The sequence below is a fragment of the Cupressus sempervirens genome, chromosome 4 (genome assembly GCF_028749045.1).
Source record: "Cupressus sempervirens isolate cs-2001-9-10 chromosome 4, ASM2874904v1, whole genome shotgun sequence".
Taxonomy (NCBI): domain Eukaryota; kingdom Viridiplantae; phylum Streptophyta; class Pinopsida; order Cupressales; family Cupressaceae; genus Cupressus; species Cupressus sempervirens.
Window position 1 is genome coordinate 605,088,200 of NC_143121.1, and position 23,812 is coordinate 605,112,011.

General features: G+C 38.0%; 1 protein-coding gene across 1 annotated transcript in view; it reads left to right on the forward strand.

The window, feature by feature from the left end:
• Positions 1–23,812, forward strand: part of LOC149562680 (phosphoglycolate phosphatase 1A, chloroplastic-like) — a 175,120-nt gene that overhangs the window by 133,844 nt on the left and 17,464 nt on the right. Inside the window, exons 8-9 of the mRNA XM_089826127.1 lie at positions 8,071–8,168; positions 18,797–18,896. Coding sequence (XP_089682253.1) covers positions 8,071–8,168; positions 18,797–18,896 — 198 coding nt within the window. The remainder of the gene's footprint in view (positions 1–8,070; positions 8,169–18,796; positions 18,897–23,812) is intronic.

Sequence of the window (23,812 nt, forward strand, 5' to 3'; positions counted from 1 at the left end):
TACAAATGCTTTTGGGAGTACTAGTTCCTGTCGTATAGTTAGACTTCATACTTATGGCAGATTGGTAGAATGTGCGAGGAGTTTTGATCTAGTAGGTAATATTGCATATGCATTTTCCCTTGTTATGGAGGGCTGTGAGTTACATCTCTGCTGCGATTCACGTGGAGATAGGTTTAGCACTACAAATTGGTTGAGTCACCATTGTTGGTATGTTGAGAGGATATTTAGGATAGCTGTGTGGATTGAGTTACTATCAAAGGTGTTTGTAGATGATGCCAAGTACATTACACATACTTTTTCTTGGGATCCTGTTGGATCGATATGTGTCTTTGGTTTTGGCAATTGCTTGAGAACAAGCAGTCTCGAAGAGGGAGGATTGTAATGTCCCCATTTTGGCAGGTTCCTATAGCAGGGATTGGTTAGCTCATCATTGCAACTCTCATGAGTTCATAGATTAATTTTAAGGGTCTTTGTAGGTGGGATTGCTATTTACAGTAAGTCAATTACGAGAATTTACTATTTTTAGCAGTGCAGTCGAGGCACCTGGTGTTTTGCTCCATTAACATTTCGTGGGGTCAATTTATGGAGTTCATTTTATAAGTTGTTTGTGAAGTCACTCTTAGTCTTAATAAATTACTTTATCATTTAAGTGTTATAATATAAAAGTGTGTGCAAGAAGCATTTTAAGTGAAAAGTGTGTTGGAGAAGCCACACTTCATTTTGTGTTATAAAAGAGACTTCATGGAAAAAAAGGAATTCATTCTCTTGGCTATTGTTTTAATTATTTGGTAAAGTTGTTGAAGGTTTTCAACAAGATTGATGCACACCTTGAACCATTGAAAGGCATGGTGAATTGTGCCCTGATTATCTGGTAAATTATTTTGATCACAATCTTGGTGCTATTGTATACCAAGATATTGGACATCTAAGTTGTCTTTCATACTATGGCTACTATGACTGGAAGGTATTTTTTTTGCTACAATTTATTGTTAATTTTGTCTGCTATACATACCAAGCCGGGTGGCCATTTTGTACTGAGTTTGGTGTGGTGTTTTTGGATGCCATTTAAGGTGCTTCCCTGCTGTGGATTGTTGAGATTTTGAGCCCAGAAATAAAGATAACTAGCAATAGGAGGAAGCCAAACAAGATGCAAGAGACACACATAAATACCCTAGGAAAACCCTTCGAGAATGAAGGGAAAAACCCAGCCACACAACAAAAATATATCTTTATTGATCACGAAATGTTCAAGTGTACAATGCCTTTCGCTTGATGCGATATTTATGCATGAAGAAAGACTCTTCACATGCCAACCGAAGGTCTCTACAAATTCCAAAACATAACTCTTTATTTTCAAATATAACTTGTATTTCCATGCATTAATGCATGTCAAATGACGCATGTATTTATATTTAATATTACAATTTAATCATAAGTGTCCTCTTCAGCTAAAAGTTACCGCAACGATAATAATGTCCATATTTCTACAGATAAAGATCTCTATCGCAGCTGCAATCTCCAAGATGGATTTCCCACGCCATTGGCACAAGTTTGTATTATTGTCCCGGCCTTAACCTAGCAGCTGCAACCTGCATTATCGGAGCTTGGCCTTACCTTGAGGCTGCGTCTAGTATATGCATACATCAATTGCCATTGGGCTGGAAAGAGCACACTGTTGTATGCGGTCTTCATCAATTTATCTACTGCAAGTTGATCCTTATTGCGGTTATTCAAACGTTCTTTAATTATAACTGTAATTTATTTGAGAGCTGTTATAATAATTTGCAAATGCCATAATTGCAAATCCTTGGCTTTGCTTGACATTTCAGTTTGTAATCAATTGCATAAAATTCTAATATCATTGGAGTCCCAAGGAGTCAAATGTTAAGAGCTGTCTCATTGATATTTAGATTTCATACCAATTGTTTGCATTGATGTCTAGCAGCTGTTGGTGCATATTTACCTTGTGTGTGACATCTATTCGCATTCAAAAGGTCAAAAGAATTGCAATTGCACTATAGTTCCTCGTCTAGACATCTGAGCAACCATTTGAAAGTGTTTAAATCACATTTGGCATCGTTTCAAGCAATAATTATCAATCTGAAAATAAAGGACAGTGAGAAAGAGGATGCATGCAAAGTGTTTGACAAAATGTCAAACATCTAAAAAGTGAAGTAATTTGATGTTGTTGGAGTTAGAACCGGTTGGGGTTCTTACAATTTCTAAAAAGTGGCTGGATTACTCCCATGAGTTGATATTAACAATTATCTAAGGGTTTAATGATTTAAATTGAATTATTAAAGTTAAAACAAGTTCAACTTTAATAATATTAATTATATTGTATAATTTTATTATATTGCGACAGCAAGGGGATAAAAGTGAAGTTAAACTTGTTTTCATAAAGTGACTTGGTTTTGGCACCTATGGGGTTATAAGGTTTTAAATAATTTAATAAAGGGTTTTATGGAGATGGGTGGCAATATTGGAAGATATAAAGTGAATATTCAATTAATTCATAAAGTGACTTTATGTTAATTAAGATTATGTAAGGGGTCACTTTGTTATTTTTCCCAATTGCAAGTTAATATGAATATTGAAGGGGAATTTTAAAAATAGGTTTCTAGAAACTTTATAAGAGGATTTTAGAAAATCGTTTGATATATTTGGTTTTGTTTAATTTTTCTCAAAGAAGTTTGGGTGCCCAACTTTGAATGTGAGCAATCTGAGGAAGAAAACCGTTGGAGTCTTTTGGTGGTTTCAACGGAATCCCAAATCCGTTTTTGTGTGGATTCATCCAGAATTCACCAATGTGCTCATTATCAGATTGCTGGAAATCTCTGTGGAGGATTTGGCATGATTTTCACATTGAGGAAGAACTGGAAATATCATTTGTTTGCAGATCTATAGCTGCTAGGGTTTGGTGGAAATTTTGGAGAGTTTGGCATTACCAAATTTCGATAGGCATTTTGTTTCAGATCTTCCAGTTATCTACAGATATTTGAGACTTGTTGGAGTCCAGATTTGAGTTTGGATCATCATGATGTTGTCTTCTACGTTGCTCATCTCATTGCCATTAAGGTTATGCATCATCCAGTTATGTTGTAATTGTTGAACACTCAAATACAGTTTGTACTTACTGTTACAGTTTGATAAATACCATATAGGACTTGATTTATTTGTAATCATACCCTGTATTTCATTAATAAAGGGTTCCTTTGGTATTGCTAAGTTGTTTTTTATGTTCCCCCTTCTTTGTTACATGAAATTGCAAAACAATCAATCCAAAATTCAAACAAAAGAACTCAGAAATCCATATTAAACCCAAAAAATTAGAATTCAGATGTTTACATGCAAGTGTTTGACAAAATGTCAAACATCCAAAACTAAAAAAAGTAGGGCAGAATTGGTAAGGGTTCTTACACATTCCTTAAACATGAGAGCATTTTTTCCAGTCCGTAGTGCTTTGCTACTGTATCTGTTTCATGTTCCAGTCCTGTTGATTAGCTGTGGACATCAATATATTTTCTTCTTCATTGTCATCATCATCATCATCATCCTCTTCTTCTTTTCTATGTCTCTCTCTTAGCTTGTTGAGAATTCTCCATGATCTTAAAGAATGTTAAAGAGATAAAACCCACATTTAACTGTTCGTGGATTTGAGGACATTTTTAATGATTATCAAGCATCATAAATCTTGTATGGTTTTCTAAAACCATTTAGAGTTTTTGATGGATACACATTGCCATAGAAAATGGTAAATATGTGTGTTCATATAAGTTGATGTTTATGAAATTTGGATTTGATTGAATGTTTTCTCTTTGCAAGCTATGAGGTTTTTTTCTGGATTAGTGGTGCTGGAGTAGAGTGAAATTATTTACAGATAATCTAGAAATTTTTTGTTAAGGATCGGGTGCCCCTCATGCAACTATATCTGAATTTGACAATTTGTTGATTTAAGATTTTTTTTAATGCAACCCATGAGTTTTCCTGCTTGCCATCCTCATTTCTTTAGCTTGACTCATTTAAAGAATCATTGTTGTAGGATTTGGGGAGGTTGCAACACTCCTAGAAAAGGCGTCTAATGGTGTAGGGAGCATTTGAAGATGTTAGTACCCGATATGGACACGGTTTTAGAACTTTTAATTTATGTTTTCGAACCGCTTTGAACCAAGGTTCAAAGTAGTTCAAAGTGGTTCAAATGATCCACCCTGCAGGTTCGATTCAAGAAAAGTTCAATATCTCGTCTCAATTTGTAATTCAGGCTCAAATTCTGTCAGCCCAACAGTTTCGAGAAAGTGCAGAAGTGCAGATCAAGATTGTGAAGATCTGGTTTGATGGATTTAATTGCAAGATTTCAGATGTGCAGAGACTATTATATTCGGTATCAGACTCCATAGCAAGTTTCATTAAGTTTATTGAAGTTCTTTCCGAGTATATTAATTCAATTTTCGGTGTTCAAGGATGCAGCTACATAGTCCGAAATCTCAGATGTAGATTCGGGGTGTTCGGAGAGTCAATGTGCCCATGCTTTCCTGTATATACAGAAAGTTCATGTCTGCCCAAATCTTGATTGGATCACGTGGAGATTGATTAATAAAAAGATCTTAAGAATCTTTTATAATGCTCAAGGAAAACTAGAATCAAATTATAATCGGTAACAAGTCATTGTGAATACAACTCAAAGTACAGTTTCCTCTCTCACCTATTTATGCTCTACATTTAAAAATGGAATCCCAATGGAGAATGCGACCTTCATGTTTGAAGTACCGACAATGCATAGTTTAACAGAATGCCTTAATGGTGGAGAGCGATGTCTATGAATTACTTGATAAAATGCTTGAGCCGTGAAAAGGTAAATGATCTGTTTTCAAATACCTGACATTGGTTGACATGAAATGGGATCGGCTTCTCAAACGAGCACCAGAGGATGTTACCATAGTTTCAAAAAAGTACTTTGATCATGAAACCCGCGATCTCTCTCTCCCATGATAGATAAAATATATTGGGCTTGAAAGCAATTGTTCTTAGAACTTAACACAATAAGAGAATAGGAAGTATGTTATAGGAAAAATGGCACGGGTTTATGTTATGGTGGCTACATTGAGCTTCATATCGAGTCTTGGATTCTCATTACCAAGTTTTCATTAGCAGAAATGTGATAGAGAAGGACATATTTCTCATGGGGCATCTACCCAAATTAACTCATACTACATGGAAGAATAATGGCGACAAGGTATGTCGAACCTTGGTGCCTCAACTTTTTCCATTTTCACTGAAACCAACTCGGGCACATAGCAGTGGTTTCCATCTCAAGTGTTTAGATTTCCTTTTTTCAAAGGACCGACCGTAATATGAAGAAAAGCTCTAAACACTCTATTTGGTTTCCACACCAAATCATTTATGGGGAGCTTGACATGAGTAAAATTCATCCTCATCAAAGCCAAACTTCATATAAATGTCTATATTCTCACCTTCAAGTGTAGAGGCGACGGGTTGGAGATAAGTCAGTAAAGAAGTATGTAATGTGATTGATGTTATGTCCAAGTAGATCCAATGATATCAGTGTGAAGATTTGAGAAGAGGAAGTTGTACCAGTTAGCCTGACCATGTACATGTACTTTGAAATATTCTTGAAATGCCGCTACTTTTTCCATGTCTACAAGTAAGAACATATAGAAAAACTCAATCGAGGACACTTACCCTTATGTGGCCATGCGTTAATGTTTATGAAGGGGTTTATTCATACTTCACTTTAAAAAGGAGTGTGTAGTCAGAGCTTGTTAAAGATATGCTTAATCAAGAGAAGATTAAAAGCCACCTGTCCCAACATGCATCCACCTTTGATTTCATAAAGCCTCTTCATTATATTATCTTTATGAATACAATATAGACCCAATAAAACTTTGTATTAAGAGATCCTATGAGTTGAAAATATGGGGGGTTATATAATTAAAAGTAAAAACTTAAAAGAGAGGAGTGGGGAACTTCTAAGAATCAGCTATTATAACTGTTGAATCTCGGGAGATTATATAAACTATAGAAAGACAAGAATAGAGGGTTCTTCTTCTAGTAGGAGGGCCCGTGTGCTGTAATGTTATTTTAAATCATGTAAGGGCAGGCAGATAAGAGTTTTTCGGAGAACCAGTTATATAACTGAAAAGTTACGGGAAATGAGAATATGATAAATAGGCTAGACAAAAACAAGGGGTTCCACTTTTTCCTTCAATGGCTATAGACTGTGTGCTATAGTAGGGAGGGAAATTTTTCCAGATTTTGTTCCATTTTTCTTGTGAGGCTGTGGGAAACAGAGCAAGTGTTCGTTTTCCCCTTTTTTTTGAACTGTGTGTTGGAAAAGAGGGGATATTTTGATTTTGAATGTAATGCAGGGGAGGGAATTTATGCTTCCTTTTTTAGATAGTGATTTTGATGCATAATGTAATGAGATCTTTGTTGTCTTTGCATTTTTAGAGAAGGGAGACTTGGGAGACAATTTCATACCAAAACTTTGAATTTGGGCAATTTTCTTTCCATTGATTGTTATCTTTGTATAACTTTTAGTTTTCTCTAAATGCATTCAATATCATGGTTTCCTAAATATGTTTGATTTCAAAGTGTCTTTAAAGCTCCGATTCTTCACTTTCTCAGACTTTCTTTCTCTTTGTAATGCAGCATGCAAATGGACTTTGTGTCATTTGCTACTTATATTCTTGTAGTCATTTAGTTTCTGCATCTACTTTGTGTTTATGGGTAGATGTTTGTAATCCTTTCGTGCTTTCTGGTTAAAAGCATCCATATCTAAATTCATTGTAAATCATATACGGGGAGCTGTACCCGGATTAATTCAGAGGGCACTTACTCTCTTTCAATAGTGAAGTGACCCAACTGTTAGTGTTGATTAGTCTTCTCACTTGGGCATTTAGGGTTATATTTACATGTATTTTCTTGGAGGACAATCTGTTCACTAACAAAAGAATATTGAAGGTTGAGCCCTTGTTAAAGTCACATTCTACTTGTGCAAGGTTATGGCAATCTGTCTGGTGCAAATGCTAATATCCGAGACTGAATATTTGGTCAATTTTATTTAACTGATTGCAATCCTCTTGGAGTGTTCAGATGTATCATAAATTTCATTTGAATATTTTGGAGGGCTTGCCCTTGTTCTTAGGTTATTGAAAGGCAGCTTATCTAGTGTTGGTACAGTCTACATTCTTCTGGAAGTTTTGTTTTAGATTTCTATCTTTCAGACTTCCATATGGTTTAATTTATGGTTGAGCAGCTGAATCATTGTAAGAGCTGTCGTAAAGGACTCTATGAAGAATTTCAAGTAGAGAGAGCTGTTAAAGTTTGCGATTAGAATTCCAAATTTGTTGATGTATTATCTGCTGCTGTCATTGGAGGGGCAGATCCCCTCCATCCATTGCTGTTGAGCAGTAAGTTAATTAATGTATAGATTTTAAATTGTTAGTTTTGATTTCTCATTTTATTGAAAATTCTGGTATGATCAACTTGGGCAGGCATTGGGGAAACAGTAAATTATAAAACTCAGTAAAAATGAAAGTAGCCAGATGAAACTAACGATATATGCAAACATCTATTATAGAATGCAGTGACAGATAGAGTTTAAATTTATTTGAAACGAATTGGGGTACCATATTTACATGAATATAAAGTTTAGAATATGGAATGGTTTTCAATGCTTCCCAATTGTTTGATGAATTTCCTGAGGGCTAAAGCTGAAAAAGTGGCAAGTAGTTGAAATTTTTTGGTAGGGACATTATAAAGAGAGGGTTTAGTCCTTACATATATTTGTTTTGGTTTTCTTGAAAAAATCAAAATAAACAAATAGCAGTTGGTTATTTTATTCCTTGAAATTATACTTACGGTATTAAAATAGCCTTTTAAATGCTTCTTTTGTTCTATTGATATTTCATTTTTTATAATCCCATTAATCTTATATTGGTTCTAGTGAAAATTAATTATTACTCATTTCATTGCAAATTTTAAAATAATGTACATATAGTCTACACTAGTTTCTTAAGAGTACTCACAAAACTGGGCTGGAAATCATAGGTATGGAACACTTTGTATTCGAGAAAATCCAGGATGCCTTTTCATTGCTACGAATTGTGATGCTGTAGGTCACTTTACCGACGCACAGGAATGGGCAGGTACATTTAAAAGTTCATCTCATGTGATTGGGGTACATTTTCATTGTCATTTGAACTTCCTAACATTGGTTTTTCATGCTATAATAAATTTTCACTAATCTTTCTTAGTAAAATAAGTGAAATAGATTTCTTGTCTAGGAGTAACACTTGCATTGGAAGAAGTCTATTGATAAGTTTGCATTTATTTGCAAGATTGTATTTTAAAAAGTCTCATGCATGCTACTTATTTCCCTTGAAATAATACGGAAATGCAATAAATGTTTGTGTAATGTTCCCGTTATAAAATAAATCATTTATCAAACCATTGTTAATGGGCCGATTGATTTAATATATCTTAGACCCATTTTTGTTTTGTTTCCGTAGTTTGTGTCGCCATTGGCTATCTTTGTACACCCTCAAAAAGTTTTCCTTACAGGTATTTTAGCACGGCTTGTAGGTAGTCTTTAGGTATGCAATTTGGATTATTTTCTTTGTACTGCGAATTCCTATTGGAGTTCTCTGTTGTTCGGTATTTCAGAAGTCAAAGACCTTCCCCATTTGGTTATCCCGTTTTAGTGGGATTTAACCCTCACCCTATTCTGTCACCTGTAACACTTCACTTGGATCTGGCAAATCGAAGCATCATCTTTTGGCATATATTAATTGAAGGATTGTTTGCATTCAAGTTTTCTATTATTGTGTTTGAATCTATTTATGTAGGAGCAAGACGACATTCTTCATGTGGCATAGATACTTAAACATGTGGCGTCTGGACATTTCTGTATGGCTTCCTCATTGCCCGTATGACCTTCATTCGTACCATCTTCCCACACCACCGTACTTCCCCTTCTATCCTTCATTGACCATCTTGGTACTCACCTCATACACCAACCCTCCACAACCACTGTATGCCATCATAGACCACTGTACGACCCTCCTTAAGCCACCATATGACTCTTCTTATTCACACCGTATGGGCTCCCTATTCACATCGTACGGCCTCCAAATTGTTGCCAACGTACCTTCACTCCCACCCTCATAACCTCACCGTATGACATCCCTCCACTTGCCATTGTATGGTCTTTAATCCGTACCGTATAGACTCATTTGTACTTTCACCTGCACATCCCTTCCTTCTCAACCGTACGACATATTTCCAGGATAGCCTCTCACACTGTGCGGACCCCATTCAAGAACACACAGACTACCATTAGTACCTAACAATTTGCTAATCATGTTTTATACACTGCATTGCTAGCATGAAACATTACAATGGTATTAGAGCTTCGATCCTGCTAGCTTGTGGACAATGAATGAGAGTTTATAGCCGGAAGAGAAGAAGAACCCATTACGCAGATAAAATGGCTGCCGAATCGGAACCTATAGCTGCCAAGCTCATGGCACTACTGAGAGAACTTGCGAAGAATCAGGCATAAATCAATGACACTCAACGACTCATGGAAGAGACTCTCAAGAAGTTGGCAGACAATAAAATATCCGAAGAACAAAATGGTCACAACATGGACTCGGTGTCGAGTAAAACAAACCCTCATCCAACACACTCTCGACTTTCCATGCCGTCTTTTCCCCCACGGATGGAGACACCACCCAAAAGGAAGCAGCCGACCTTTGAAGAAATTCAAGAACAGCTGAGAGAAGATTGCAAGAATGCGAATTTTGAGGAAGATATATCTTACAAAGATTATGTAGATCTGAGAATGAGATATTTGGGAGGCGGAAACGGAGGATATTTTAATGATCTCAGGAGGAAGTTGAGTAAAGTAAATTTGCCTCCATTTGATGGATCCGGGTCCATATTCGCACAAGCATGGGTAATGAAGGCCGATGCTTACTTCTAGCTTAGTCCCATGCCAGAAGAAGAAGCAATCAAATTTGCAGCATTACACTTGGAGGGAGTTGCACATGAATGGTGGCATCATGACACCATCACACTGGGGCATGATCAAATAAATACTTATGTGAAATTCACTGAGAGATTGATATATCGATTTGATGGTAAAGATCTGGAACTCAGTTTCAAAGTTTTGGCATAGTTGAGATAAACTGGATCGATCGACCAGTACATTGCGGAATTTCAGAAACTCTTTGTTTTGGTCACAGACATTTCTAAAAGAAGACAGATAGTGCTCTTCATGGACGGATTGACAGAACAACTGAAAGTTTCGGTTAAGGGGTTCAATCCTACCACCCTGTTGGGGGCCATTAAGAAGGCACGGAATATGGCATCATCATCGACATCATCCTCGCGAAGTTACTCACATTCCAAACCGCCAATGTTTCCAAGGGATAGAGATAATAAACCTTGGCCCAAGAAGCCATCGTTGGACGAAGCCACCAGATGGGAGCTTCGAAGGAAGAAACTATGTTTCAATTACAACAAACCTTAGGAACCTGGCCACAGATGCCTCGAAAAAGGGAAGATCCATTACATTGAGGTTGCGTTTGATGATGAGGACGAATAGGAAGAAATACCTGCCAAAGACAACCGACATCACGATGACACTAACTTGGTTAGTTTGAACTGCACGGAAAGAATTGCAGCATTGGTACGTCATGGGGGAACTATCGCTCTAGCCGGTAGCCCAAGGTGCACAATTTTTCGTGTACAGGGAACCCTTCAAGGACAAAGGGTAATGGTGATGCTCGATAGCGGAGCCACTCTAAACTTCATAAACTCATCTCTGGTGAAGCGAAGAGGTCTAACTACAGAGACGCACGTTGGATTTCAGGTCAAGGTTGTCGGAGGAACTCTTCTGCCCTACACACACCTTGTTCCTCAGCTAAGTATCACAATGGCGAATCACATGGTGAGTAAGGATTTCTTCATAGTGGACCTTGATGACATGGAGGTTATTTTGGGCATACAGTGGATGGAGACACTTGATGAATACACTCAGAGCTTGAAATGGATGGATTTCACTTTTGTTGTCGATGGAAAGAAGGTTGTTCTTCGCAGAATGGAAAATGAGGGTCTAAAGGAAGTTTCTGCGCATCGGATGGAGGCAATTTTTCGACTTGATGATGTTGCTTGGGCTGCACATTGTGTTGTTCTGGCATAACCTATAAAAGGGTAATGGACACCTCCCCAGGATGATGATCTCCAGAATATTTTAAGTAAACATGATAAAGTTTTTATAGACATTCCTCCTGGCATACTGTCTTATTGAGGATTTGAACACACTATTGAGTTGGAAGCAAGAGCCAAGCCGGTCATAACCACACCTTACTGCCATCCTAAGAAATTCAAAGATGAGATCGAAAAGATGATTCAAGAACTACTAGAGAAAGGATGGATTTGTCCTAGTTCCAGCCCCTTCATGTCATCAATGGTTTTGGTCAAAAAAAAAAAGACGGGATGATGCGCATGTGTGTGGACTACTGTGCGTTGAACAAAAAAAAATAAAGAATAGATATCCCATTCTAAAGATAGATGAGTTGCTAGATGAATTACATGGCGCAGTATATTTTTCGAAACTAGATCTCCATTCTGGATACAATTAGATCCGCATGAGGGAGGAAGACGCGGAAAAGACGGCCTTTCGCTGTCACTACGGGCATTATGAGTTTCTGGTCATGCCGTTCGAATTGATAAATGCACCTGCTACATTCCAATCATGCATGGAGCGCTTCTTCAACAAACAATTGCGTAAGTACTTATTGGTATTTTTTGATGATCTTATTTATATTAGGACATGGGAGGAGCACCTGAAGCATCTGGATGAAGTCTTAAGGATCATGGAGAGTAGTTTTTGTTCGCCAAGCAATCCAAGTGTGAATTCGGTATGACAAAAATATTGTATCTGGGGCATGTTGTCAGTAAATATGGAGTTCAAGTTCATCAAGAGAAGATTCAGGCTATCCTTGAATGACCTCCCCCAAAATCACTCACGAATTTGTGAGGGTTTTATGGATTGTGCAATTATTACCAGAGGTTCGTTAAAGGATTCTCTCAGCTCAGCGCACTCTTAATGGATTTGACAAGGAAGGTGTCTTTCGAGTGGAATGAAAAGGCACAACTCACTTTTGATAAGCTAAAAGAGGAATGAGCACTTGTTCTGCACTTGCATTACTTGATTTCACTTGACCATTCATTTTGGAGTGCGACACATCCGGAGAAGGCATTGGTGCGGTATTGATGCAAGATGGACACCCCATAGCTTATGAGAGCAGGAAACTTTCACAAATGGAACACTTATATTCCATCTACGACAAAGAAATGTTGGCCATCGTACATGCACTAACCAAGTTTCGATAGTATTTGGTGGGTGCCAAGTTTGTTGTTCGTATAGATTGCAATAGTTTGACATATTTTTTGGAGCAACGAGACTTGAACGAGAGGCAACAAAAATGGGTTAGTAGGGTTTAGGCTTTTGATTTTGACATTGAATATGTGAAAGGAAAAAACAATGTGGTTGCAAATGCCTTGTCCAAGAAACCCACCATCTGCTCACTAAACCAGATTTTAGCTGACTGGAAGGCACATTTGTTGGTAGAATATTCCAAAAACACATTTGCTTGTGAGCTAATGGATGGCAACACTCGGGATGATGGATGACATCATCTACTATAATAATCAGATATTTTTAGTGCCGGAATCCAAATTGAAGCAGAAAATCTTGAAGGAGGTACACGACTCGCCCTTGGTAGGACACCCAGGCTCCCTCAAAACTTACAGAAGTCTCTAGGAGAGGTTTTCATGGAAAGGACTTAAAGAAGACGTATTGCAATATGTAAGAGAGTGTGCAATCTGCTAGCAGAACAAATCTGAATATGCTCTACGTGTCGGGTTACTGCAACCTTTGCCAATTCCAGAACATAAGTGGGAAAGTATCTCGATAGATTTCATAACGGGGCTTCCCAAAGTGAACGGAAAGGATTGTATTTTTGTGGTGGTTGATAGATTGACAAAGTACACACATTTCTTCGCCATCCCCCCAGATTTTCATGCCGCACAAGTTGCTGATCTGTTTTTTAGAGAAGTCTTTCGTCTGCATGGGTCACCCTGAAACATTGTTAGTGATCGGGATGGGCGATTCATCGGTATCTTTTGGATAGGACTGTTTTAATTGGCAGGGACAAAATTCTTACCAAGTACTAGTTACCGCCTTCAGACAGATGGACAAATGGAGATTGTGAACAAGTGCCTCGAAGGTTACCTTCGAAACTATGTTTCGGCACAACAACGGGCGTGGGTCAAGTGGATACACTTAGGAGAATATTGTTACAATACCACGTATCAAATGTCCATTAGGATGACACCATTCAAAGCTCTGTACGGGTACGAACCCCTTTCCTTCATCGACACAATGTTGGGAGACAGTCGCGCACCAAGGGCGAGGGACTGGCTTTAGGAGGGATAGGACATCCTACGATACATGAAGGAAAACTTACAACGGGCACAGAATGAACAAAAGATGTACACCGACAGACATCGAATGGACAAGAATTTCGAAGTAGGGGACTTGGTTTATTTCAGGCTCTAGCCATATTGACAATCCTTATTGAAGGAAAAAGGGAAAAGAAAAATTGAAGCCACGATTTTATGGCCCCTATTGCGTAGTTCGTTGCATTGGTGAAGTCACTTACAAGCTGGAATTTTCGGAGGGAAGCCATATTTATAATGTCTTTCATGTTTCATGCCTAAAGAAGGCCGTGGGGCAGAATGTCACGGTAGCCACAGACCTTCCACCACTCAATGAAGAGGGAAAGCTCATATTGGAACCAGTTGAGATTATCAAAGTACATGAGAAGACCTTGCGGAACTGCACGGTGAAGGAATATTTGGTGCGTTGGAAACACTTGCCATTGGACGATGCGACGTGAGAGGGCAAGCACATTCTCTAGCACCTGACATTGCATTTTCTTGAGGACAAGAAAAAGTTGGGATGGGAGGATTGTGATGTTCTCGTTATAAAATAAATCATTTATCAAACTATTGTTAATGGGCTGATTGATTTAATATATCTTAGACCCATTTTTGTTTTGTTTCCATAATTTGTGTCACCGTCGCTATCTTTGTACACCTTCGAAAAGTTTTCCCAACGGGTATTTAAGCACGGCTTGTAGGTAGTCTTTAGGTATGCAATTTGGATTATTTTCTCTGTACTACGAATTCCTGTTGGAGTTCTCTGATGTTCGCCATTTCAGAAGTGAAAGACCTTCCCTATTTGGCTATCCGGTTTTGGTAGGATTTAACCCTCACCCTATTCCATCACCTGTAACACTTCGCTTGGATCTGGCAAATCGGAGCATCATCTATCAACATATATTAATTGAAGGATTGTTCGTATTCAAGTTTTCTATTATTATGTTTGAATCTATTTATGTAGGAACAAGACTGCATTTTCCATGTGGCTTAAATATTTAAACGTGTGGCGTTTGGACATTTCTGTACGGCTTCCTCATTGCCCGTACGGCCTTCATTCTTACCATCTTCCCACACCACCGTACTTCCCCTCCCATCCTTCATCTGTCCATCGTACAACTTACTGTACGACCATCTTGGCACTCACCTCATACACCAACCCTCCATCACCACCATACGCCATCATAAACCACCGTATGACCCTCCTTAAGCCATCGTACGACTCTGCTTATTCACACTGTACAACCTCCCTATTCACATCGTACAGCCTCCAAATTGTTGCCATTGTACCTTCACTCCCACCCTCATAACCTCACTGTATGACATCCCTCCAGTTGCCATTGTACGGTCTTCAATCTGTACCGTACGGACTCATTTGTACTTTCACCTGCACATCCCTTCCTTCCCAACCATATGGTATACTTCTAGAATAGCCTCCCACACCGTACGGACCCCATTCAGGAACACATAGACTGCCATTAGCACCAAACAATTTGTTAATCGTGTTTTATACACTGCATTGCTAGCACGGAACATTACATGTTTCTGCATCAGCTAATTGTGCTTCTCGACCAAATTTTTCTTGCACGAGGAAGGGGTTTTGTATCATATTGCATGGCTTTGATAACAATGCTATGATAACATAATGGGTCAAGCAATGTCAAACTTTCGTCACACAATTTTTATCTGTTTGTCTAGATATCTTGATAATGTTTTACCTTGGCATGGCAGGCAATCATCAAAGGGATATTGAAATCATGTTTAAAAGCATACAATCTAACCCTCTAGCATTTTTGTGTTTAAACTTTAGAGAACATGAAAATAGATGTATATAAAGCCATTAATAAATATTTTATGTTCGCATCATATTTTCCAATTCTCATCAAATCAGAATCTTGCTCATTTTATACAATTGTATTGATGTTGGACATTTAGGTATACTTGTGAGTTATACAAGAGCTTTTCTTAACCATTGGTTATTTCCATTTCATAAAAATAAGGTATTTTTAAAATGAAGAATTCGTTATTGATGAAATTTTAAAAGCATGTTGATGGCACATCTCATAATTTCTTTACCATATTTTAGTGCTTTTAGTAAGAGGGAAGCTCGAGGGTGTGATGATGTCAGAAGAATTGTGTTTAGTTTTTGTCAATCTTGTACAAGTATGCATGCCTTCCCAAAATCCTCACTTTTTTTGGAATGGGGACATCCTTAGGATGTGGGGACTTGGAGGGGACATCCCCTCAATGTCTTACTAGTGTTTGACTGAGTTTTGGAGATATTTTCGAGATGTCCCCTTTTTGGTGAATTCTGGGCGACTCCAAGATGTTCTTGAGATGTATAGGGGACTCTAGGAGTCGTTTGAACACCTCACAAACTGCCAAACATCTCTTATGGTAAAAAGATATAAATGATATCAAATTTTTATTTTTTGTTCAAATATGTGCCATAGGCTTTACTCCCAAACCCTAATCACTCACAATAAGTTACAAATAGACATCTAAGTATCTTTCACCATGTACTTTCACTAATGTAATGAAAATTCTATGAAAAACATAGGTAAAGGCAAATGGGTTTAGGAAGCTAACTAGGGTTTTAGATCCTAAGAATGATGACAATAATGGTTGATGCTTCAGATAGATAGATCCCCACAAAACTAATTTCTGCTCAACTAGATCTTGTACATCACAGAAATAGTGCTATCTTCAAAGGAAAAGGAAGGGTTTTCAAATAGTAAATGTACATTCATGATTCGAGTTCCCAATACTGGTACAGCTATAAAATGCATTCACATTAGAATTATGCTAAATTCAACTTCAAACTAATCACATAAGAATTATGCTAAATTCAACTTCAAACTAAACATATGTTGAGGGAAAGGATTGCTGCAAATGTAATACCACTTCCTATTATTTCTGTGTGTTCCAAGTGCAGATTTGAATGTATATCAATATGAGTAGACATGTCTCTATGGTAATTTATAGTTAATAACCAATTAGACAATTTTAATAATAATACAAGCATATCTATATATAAATATTCCACATGGCTAAACTAAAACTTTAACTATGGTACTATTCCTATTGTAATGGATATTTAAGAATGCCGCCTGATTCGCCCGAGTGGGTGTATGATGAAGAACTGTTGGGGGCAGTCTCCACAACAGTTACATGAAACAAATTAGAAAACAAAACTACATATCTATAGTGAGACCGGTTCAAGGGCCTCGATCCCATGGATATGGGTACGTAGGCAGCCTGAAAGGTGAAAGATACCTCTAGTGCACAGGCGCCTTGGACATAGGTGATATTTATTCACCCGACTTCACATTATAAATTTCTAAATTAGTAAACACGGTAAACAAATGTTTCTCAGGAGGTACCTATATCCAACTGGATGCCCGAAAGCTGAGAGGGGGTATAGGATGTCGAGATACTCTCAATAGAGTTCACTTGGTAAGCCCGAAATCCACGAAAGGGTGTAGAACTTACATATAACTTGTTAAGAATCTTGGCATAGTCTTGGGTAGACTGAAACTTTTGGCAAGTCACTCTAGGCTTGGATGGCCCCGAATACTGTAAGTCTCTGATCAGAGCGTTAAGTATTTCCTTTCCATATGAGAACCCATACTTGCTGGATGGGTAAGTTGTTTATAGTATCCCCTATCCCATATGGACAGAAGTTGGGTCTGGATGACTCCTTTAATTGCACAGGACAGAAGAGCCCGGATGGCTTAATGATAATATTGTCCTGAATGGACTAACTTAAATATATTCCGTGAGTAATCAATGACTAACTTTGAAAGAGAAAACAATTTTTTTTACGTTTGGATCACGAGCTTATTTGTTATGGTTATCTGTTATTTTAAATTTGAAGGACTGGATGGTCCTTTCAAAAGAGTAATGGTGTTGGTTGTAAGTTATAATCGCTGAGTTCGAGGCATTTTTGCTGGGCATAGCACTTCTTTCAAGGTGGGGTGAGTTCCGATCATCAAATTTAGGTGATTTTCGTTCCTTTGACTTGGTGTTTGAATTTATGGATGCTGGACAATGACCCTGTGTATAATGGCACGAACTTAATAAAAATGTGCTAGCCACTGTAAAACATTGTTGCATAATGGTAACAAAACAATGCCAGGTAATAATGGAGGGTTGAGTGTGAGAATAAGACTGGAAATGAACATTTTTTTGGGCACTTTGCCTATTAAGGATGAATGGTTTTGATGTTGGTTTTGGAAGAGGTCTGTGGAACTCTTTGTTTGTTGCAGATTTTCCCTGATTAGGAACGTGGAAAACAACAGCAACTTCCTTCAGGTGTTGGGTAGATTAATAGAATTCTATTACATTATAGGAGCAACAATTGAAGGTTGTTGAGTTCTGGGAATTCTTGAATGCTCAGGATTAATAAATAAGGGCTTGCTGTCCATAGCAACAGTTCAACAGGTTTTGTGAATGTTTGATGTAGATGGCCTCTGAGTAAAGTGGATTGCAGATCAGATTTCTATATGGATTATGCTGTTGAAAACTAAACAGTTGCTGTGAGAGGGTTATTTCATATTTGTCTATTGTGAAGGTGTTGAGCTGTCATCTTGTGCCATTCTGGGCACTTGTATCGGTGTGCTTTTATGAAGAACATGAACAGGTAAGAAATTGTAAATGAAAATATTCAAAAACTATTCTTTATTTAAGATAATCTGTTATGAGTTCTCAGTTGAATTCATTTGCAAGTTAAACTCACTGTAAAAAATGTTGTATGATGGTATGTGAATAAACCTATGCAAATCCCAATTACACAATTTGCAAACCAATTATTATTTGCTCAGAAACCTGCAATCTGGAAATTATAATGCCTATTTGTTAACTTAGTCAAAGGAGGAAAATCAAGATGCAGATTTAAGTGGGGATTATCGAAGTTGGTGGAATCCTAACAAATTCTTTCTTAGAGAAATTGATGAAGCATTACCTATAGTTGTGAATATGCTATCCGAGGGAGTATTTTTCTAATATCCATTGTCTTGCTATCCTGACATGTCCATCACTGTCTAATGATTCACCTCATCACTACCCAAGGTCATCTTGTAGCCACACCCATTATACACCACCTAAAATCCTTTTGCTACATGCAAGTAATCTTCTTTGCAATGTCTGAATATGCTTGGTTCATAAATGTTACATATTTGAGTTTCCTTAAGGATTATATTAAATTATAATTGTTATGTGTTTGTTAGCAAGAGAGGTTATTGATAAAGTTATTCAAATGCAGGTGGTGGCTCAATGGTTGGTGCAATAAAGGGCTCAACTCAAAAGGAACCCCTTGTTGTGGGGAAGCCATCAACATTCATGATGGATTATGTGTCAAAAAGGTGCATAGGCTTCTTATTGATTTTGTTTAATTTCATAGTTATCTCTTCATAAATGTGTCAGTTAATATTGTGAACTTTCACGCCATATAATTTTCTATAAACTTCTAGAGTGAATCTCATAGTTGGTAATGTGATTTATAATAGCTGATGGAACTAAGAATGGTCAATTCTGAAGTTGAAATAGTCATTGTTCATAGACTCGGACTCGGAGAGTACTCAACAAGCCAAAATTTTTGAACTCCACATATACTCAACAAAAACTCATCAAATACTCAGCAACTTCGAAAGTGCTGAAAAATTAAAACCTATTAAAGAAACATATATTTTATGTAGAATTCAATAACAAAATGCATTGAACTAGAAATTGACATCTCAATAGAGGAAATGCATAGTTTTAATATAGCACTAACATCATGTGAAAAATGCATCTTAACCAGCACTTTTACATGCATCGACATTTTTAACTACATTGTTTAACATCTATAAAAATGCGAGCGTTAAACTTGAGATTACTTGCCTAGCAAAAAAAATTGAGAGTACTCGGCAACTCTTTGTAATGTTCCCGTCATAAAATAATTAATTAATCAAATCTTTGTTCATGGGCCGATTGATTTAGTATATCTTGGACCCATTTTTATTTTATTGTTTCCGTAGGTTTTTCTGTTGGCTATATTTGTAAACCGTTGGGAAGTTACTCTGAAGGGCATTTAAGCATGATGTGTAGGTAATAGTAGGTATGCAATTTGGTTTATTATTCTTTGTACTTTGATTTCCTGTTGGGATGCTAAGTTGTTCGCAATTTCGGAAGTGAAAGATCTTCCCTACTTGGCTTTTTGGTTTCAGTGGTATTCAACCCTCACCCTATTCCATCCCTATATTACTTGCTCAGATCTGGCAAATCCGTGTATCATCTTTGTTTGCAAATACAAACACACACACACACACACACATATATACCTGGAATTAGATTGCAAAACACTTGTATTGGCATTAATTGGCATACTGGCGAATATTTTGTTTTGGCATCTAGTTTGTAGCTCAATCCGCACATACCATACCACTTTGTAAATTCCATGACCTAACTACAAACAACACAGTGTACAGCCGTATTGTACGACTTGATTCATCTCAACCTACCGTACAGTTGCAACTCCACATACCGTCCGACTACTAGGGATCCCCACCATATACTGCTATTCCCCTCACCTGGCACACACTCCATTTTCCCATACGAACATCTCCTCTTCTCCTTATTGTACAAACCCTCTATACACTGCTCTTGCTACCGTACGACCTCCACAACCACCGTACGGACACAACAATCACCATACGGTTTCCAACTCTACCATACAACCTCCCCATTGTGCTTTTCTACCCGAATACTTGATAGATATTTTCACAGTAGAACATGTTGGAGGTTTTGATCTAGTCGAAAGGGAAATATAACATTACAGTGGTATTAGAGCTAATCATCTTGCCACAACCTTTGGACAGTGAATGAGAGTTTATAGCCAGAAGAGAGGAAGATCCCATTTAGTTGATAGAATAGAGGAACAAGAACCCACTGTTGCCGAACTCATGGCACTACTAAGAGATCTTTTAAGGAATTAGGTGCAAATCAATGATACTCAGTACTTATGGAAGAAGCTCTCAAGAAATTGGTAGATAATAAAATATGCAATGAACAAAATGGTTACAGCATGGACTTGGTGTCGGGTAAGGTGAACCCTCATCCAGCACGCTCTCAACCTTCCATGCCACTTCTCCCTCCATGGACAGAGGTACCACACGGAGGAAAGTAGACAACCTTTGAGGAAGTTCAAGGACACTTGAGAGAAGACTAGAAGAATGCAAATTTGGATGAAGATATATCCCACAAAGATTACGCAGAACTGAGAATGAGATATTCCGGAGGTGGAAACCGAGGATATTTAATAATGATCTCAGAAGAAAGTTGAGTAAGGTAAATCTGTAACCATTTGACGAATCCGGGTCCATATTTGCTCAAGCATTGGTCATGAAGGCCGATACTTACTTCCAACTTAATCCAATGCCAGAAGAAGCAATCAAATTTGCAACACTACACTTGTAGGGAGTGGCATATGAATGGTGGTATCATGGCACCATCACACTGGGGCATGACCAAATAAAACTTATGCAGAATTCACTGAAAGATTGATAGATCAATTTGATGGTAAAGATCTGAAACTTAATTTTAAAGAATTGGCACAATTGAGGCAAATTGGATCGGTCGACTAGTATATCACAAAATTTCAGAAACTCTTTGTTTTGGTCACAGACATTTCCAAAAGGAGACAGGTAGTGCTCTTCATGGACGGACTAATGGAACCACTGAGGGGTTGGGTAAAGGGTTTCAATCCTACCACTCTTTTGGAGGCTAAAAAAAAGGCACGAAGTATGGCATCATCATCGACATCATCCTCTCAAGGGTACCCACACTCCAAACCGCCAATGTTTCCGAAGGACAAAGATAACAAACCTCTGCCGAAGAAGCCTTCATTGGACAAAGCTACCAGATAGGAGCTCTAAAGGAAGAAATTATGTTTCAATTGCAAGGAACTGTGGGAGCCTGGACACAGATGCCTCGGTAAAGGAAAAATACACTATATTGAAGCTGTATTCGATGATGAGGACGATCAGGAGGATCTACCCACAAAAGACAACCATCCCGACGAGGACACCAAAATGGTTAATCTGAATCATACGGAGAGAATTGTAGCATTGGTACAACGCAAAGGAACCATCACCTTAGTTGAAGCTCGAGATGTATGATATTTTGCGTATAGGGAACCCTTCAAGCACATAAGGTCATGGTGATGCTTGATAGCGGACCACTCTAAACTTCATAAACTCATTTTGGTGAAACGAAGAGGTCTACCTATTGAGATACATGCGGGATTGTTGGTCAAGGTTGCTGAAGTGACACTTTTTCCCTGTACACACCTTGTTCGCCAACTTCGTATCACCGTGGCTAACCACATTGTAACGGAGGATTTCTTTATAGTGGACCTAGATGATATGGAGTTTATTCTAGGCATACAATGGATGGAGACACTTGATGAATACACTTAGAGCTCCAAATGAATGGACTTCACTTTTGTTGTCGATGGGAAGAGGGTTGTTCTCTATGGAATGGCCAATGAGGGACCGAAGGAAGTTTCAGCACAATGGATGGAGGCAATTTTTCAGAATGATGAGATTGCATGGGTTGCATATTGTTTTGTTTGGCGAAACCTGTAAAAGGACAACAGACCCCCCACCGGGATGATGATCTTCAAAATATTTTGAGTACCTATGATAAAGTTTTTATAGAAATTCCTCCTGGCATATCCCCAATTGTGGGTTTGAACATACCATCGAGTTGGAAGCTGACACCAAACCAGTTATCACCATGCCATAATGAGAAGACGACTCAAGAGCTGCTCGAGAAAGGATGGATCCGTCCCAGCTCTAGCCCTTTTGCATCATCTGTGATTTTGGTTAAAAAGAATGAGACTATGCGCATGTGTGTGGACTACTGTGCGCTGAATAAGAAGACAATAAAAAATAGATACTCTATTCCCAGGATCGATTGTTACTTGAGTTGCATGGTGCGATTTATTTTTCTAAAATAGATCTTCGTTCCAGATACCATCAGATCCGCATGCGGGAAGAAGACATGGAGAAGATGGCTTTCCGTTGTCACTGCATGCATTATGAGTTCCTGGTCATGCCATTTGGATTAACGAATGCGCCAGCTACTTTTTAGTATTGCATGAATCACATCTTTAATAAACAACTGCGTAAGTACTTGCTGGTATTCTTTGATGATATCCTTATTTATAGAAAAACTTGGGAAGAACACTTGAAACACTTAAATGAAGTCTTAGGGATCATGAAGGCCTAGTCCTTGTTCGCCAAGCAATCCAAGTGTGAATTCAAAATGATAGAAATATTATACCTTGGGCACATTGTTAGTAAATATGGAGTATAGGTCCACCAAGAGAAGACTAAAGCTATCCTGGATTGGCCCCCACCAAAATCCTTGTCTGAGTTGCAAGCATTATTAGGTATGTGTAGTTACTACTGGATGTTTGTAAACAATTTCTCTCAACTCAACGTGCCATTAACAGATCTAACTAAGAAAGGTTCCTTCCAGTGGAATGAAAAAGTGCAACGCACTTTTGATAAGTTAAAAGAAGCAATGAGCACTTGTCTGATTCTCACTTTACTTGATTTCACACAACTATTCATTCTAGAGTGTGATGCATCCGGAGAGGGACTTGACGCGGTATTAATGCAAGATAGACACCCTATAGCCTCTGAGAGTCGAAAGCTTACAAAAGCGGAGCATCTATATTCCATTTATGACAGAGATGTTGGCCATTGTGCATGCAGTAACCAAATTCCGACAGTATCTGGTAGGTGCCAAGTTTGTCGATTGTATTAATCATTATAGTTTGAGATATTTTTTGGAGCAACGGGATCTAAACGAAGGGCAACAAAAATGGGTTAAGTAAGATTTAGGCTTTTGATTTTGACATTGAATATGTGAAGGGGAAGAACAATGTGGTTGCAGATGCCCTGTCAAGAAAACTTGCCATTTGTTTACTATCACAGATCTCAGTTGATTGGAAAACACACTTATTGGTGAAACTTTTCAAAAACACATTTGGATGTAAGCTAATAGACAGCGACACTCAGGATGGCTAATACAAGGTGGTCAATTACATCATTTACTATAAGGATCGGATATACTTGGTGCCTGAATCCAAATTCAAGTAGAAAATCCTGAAGGAAATACATGACTCACCCTTGGCCGGATGGCCAGGGTTTCTCAGAATCTTTAGACAACTCAGGGAGAGGTTTCCATGGAAGAGACTTAAAGGAGATGTGTTGCAGTATGTATGAGAATG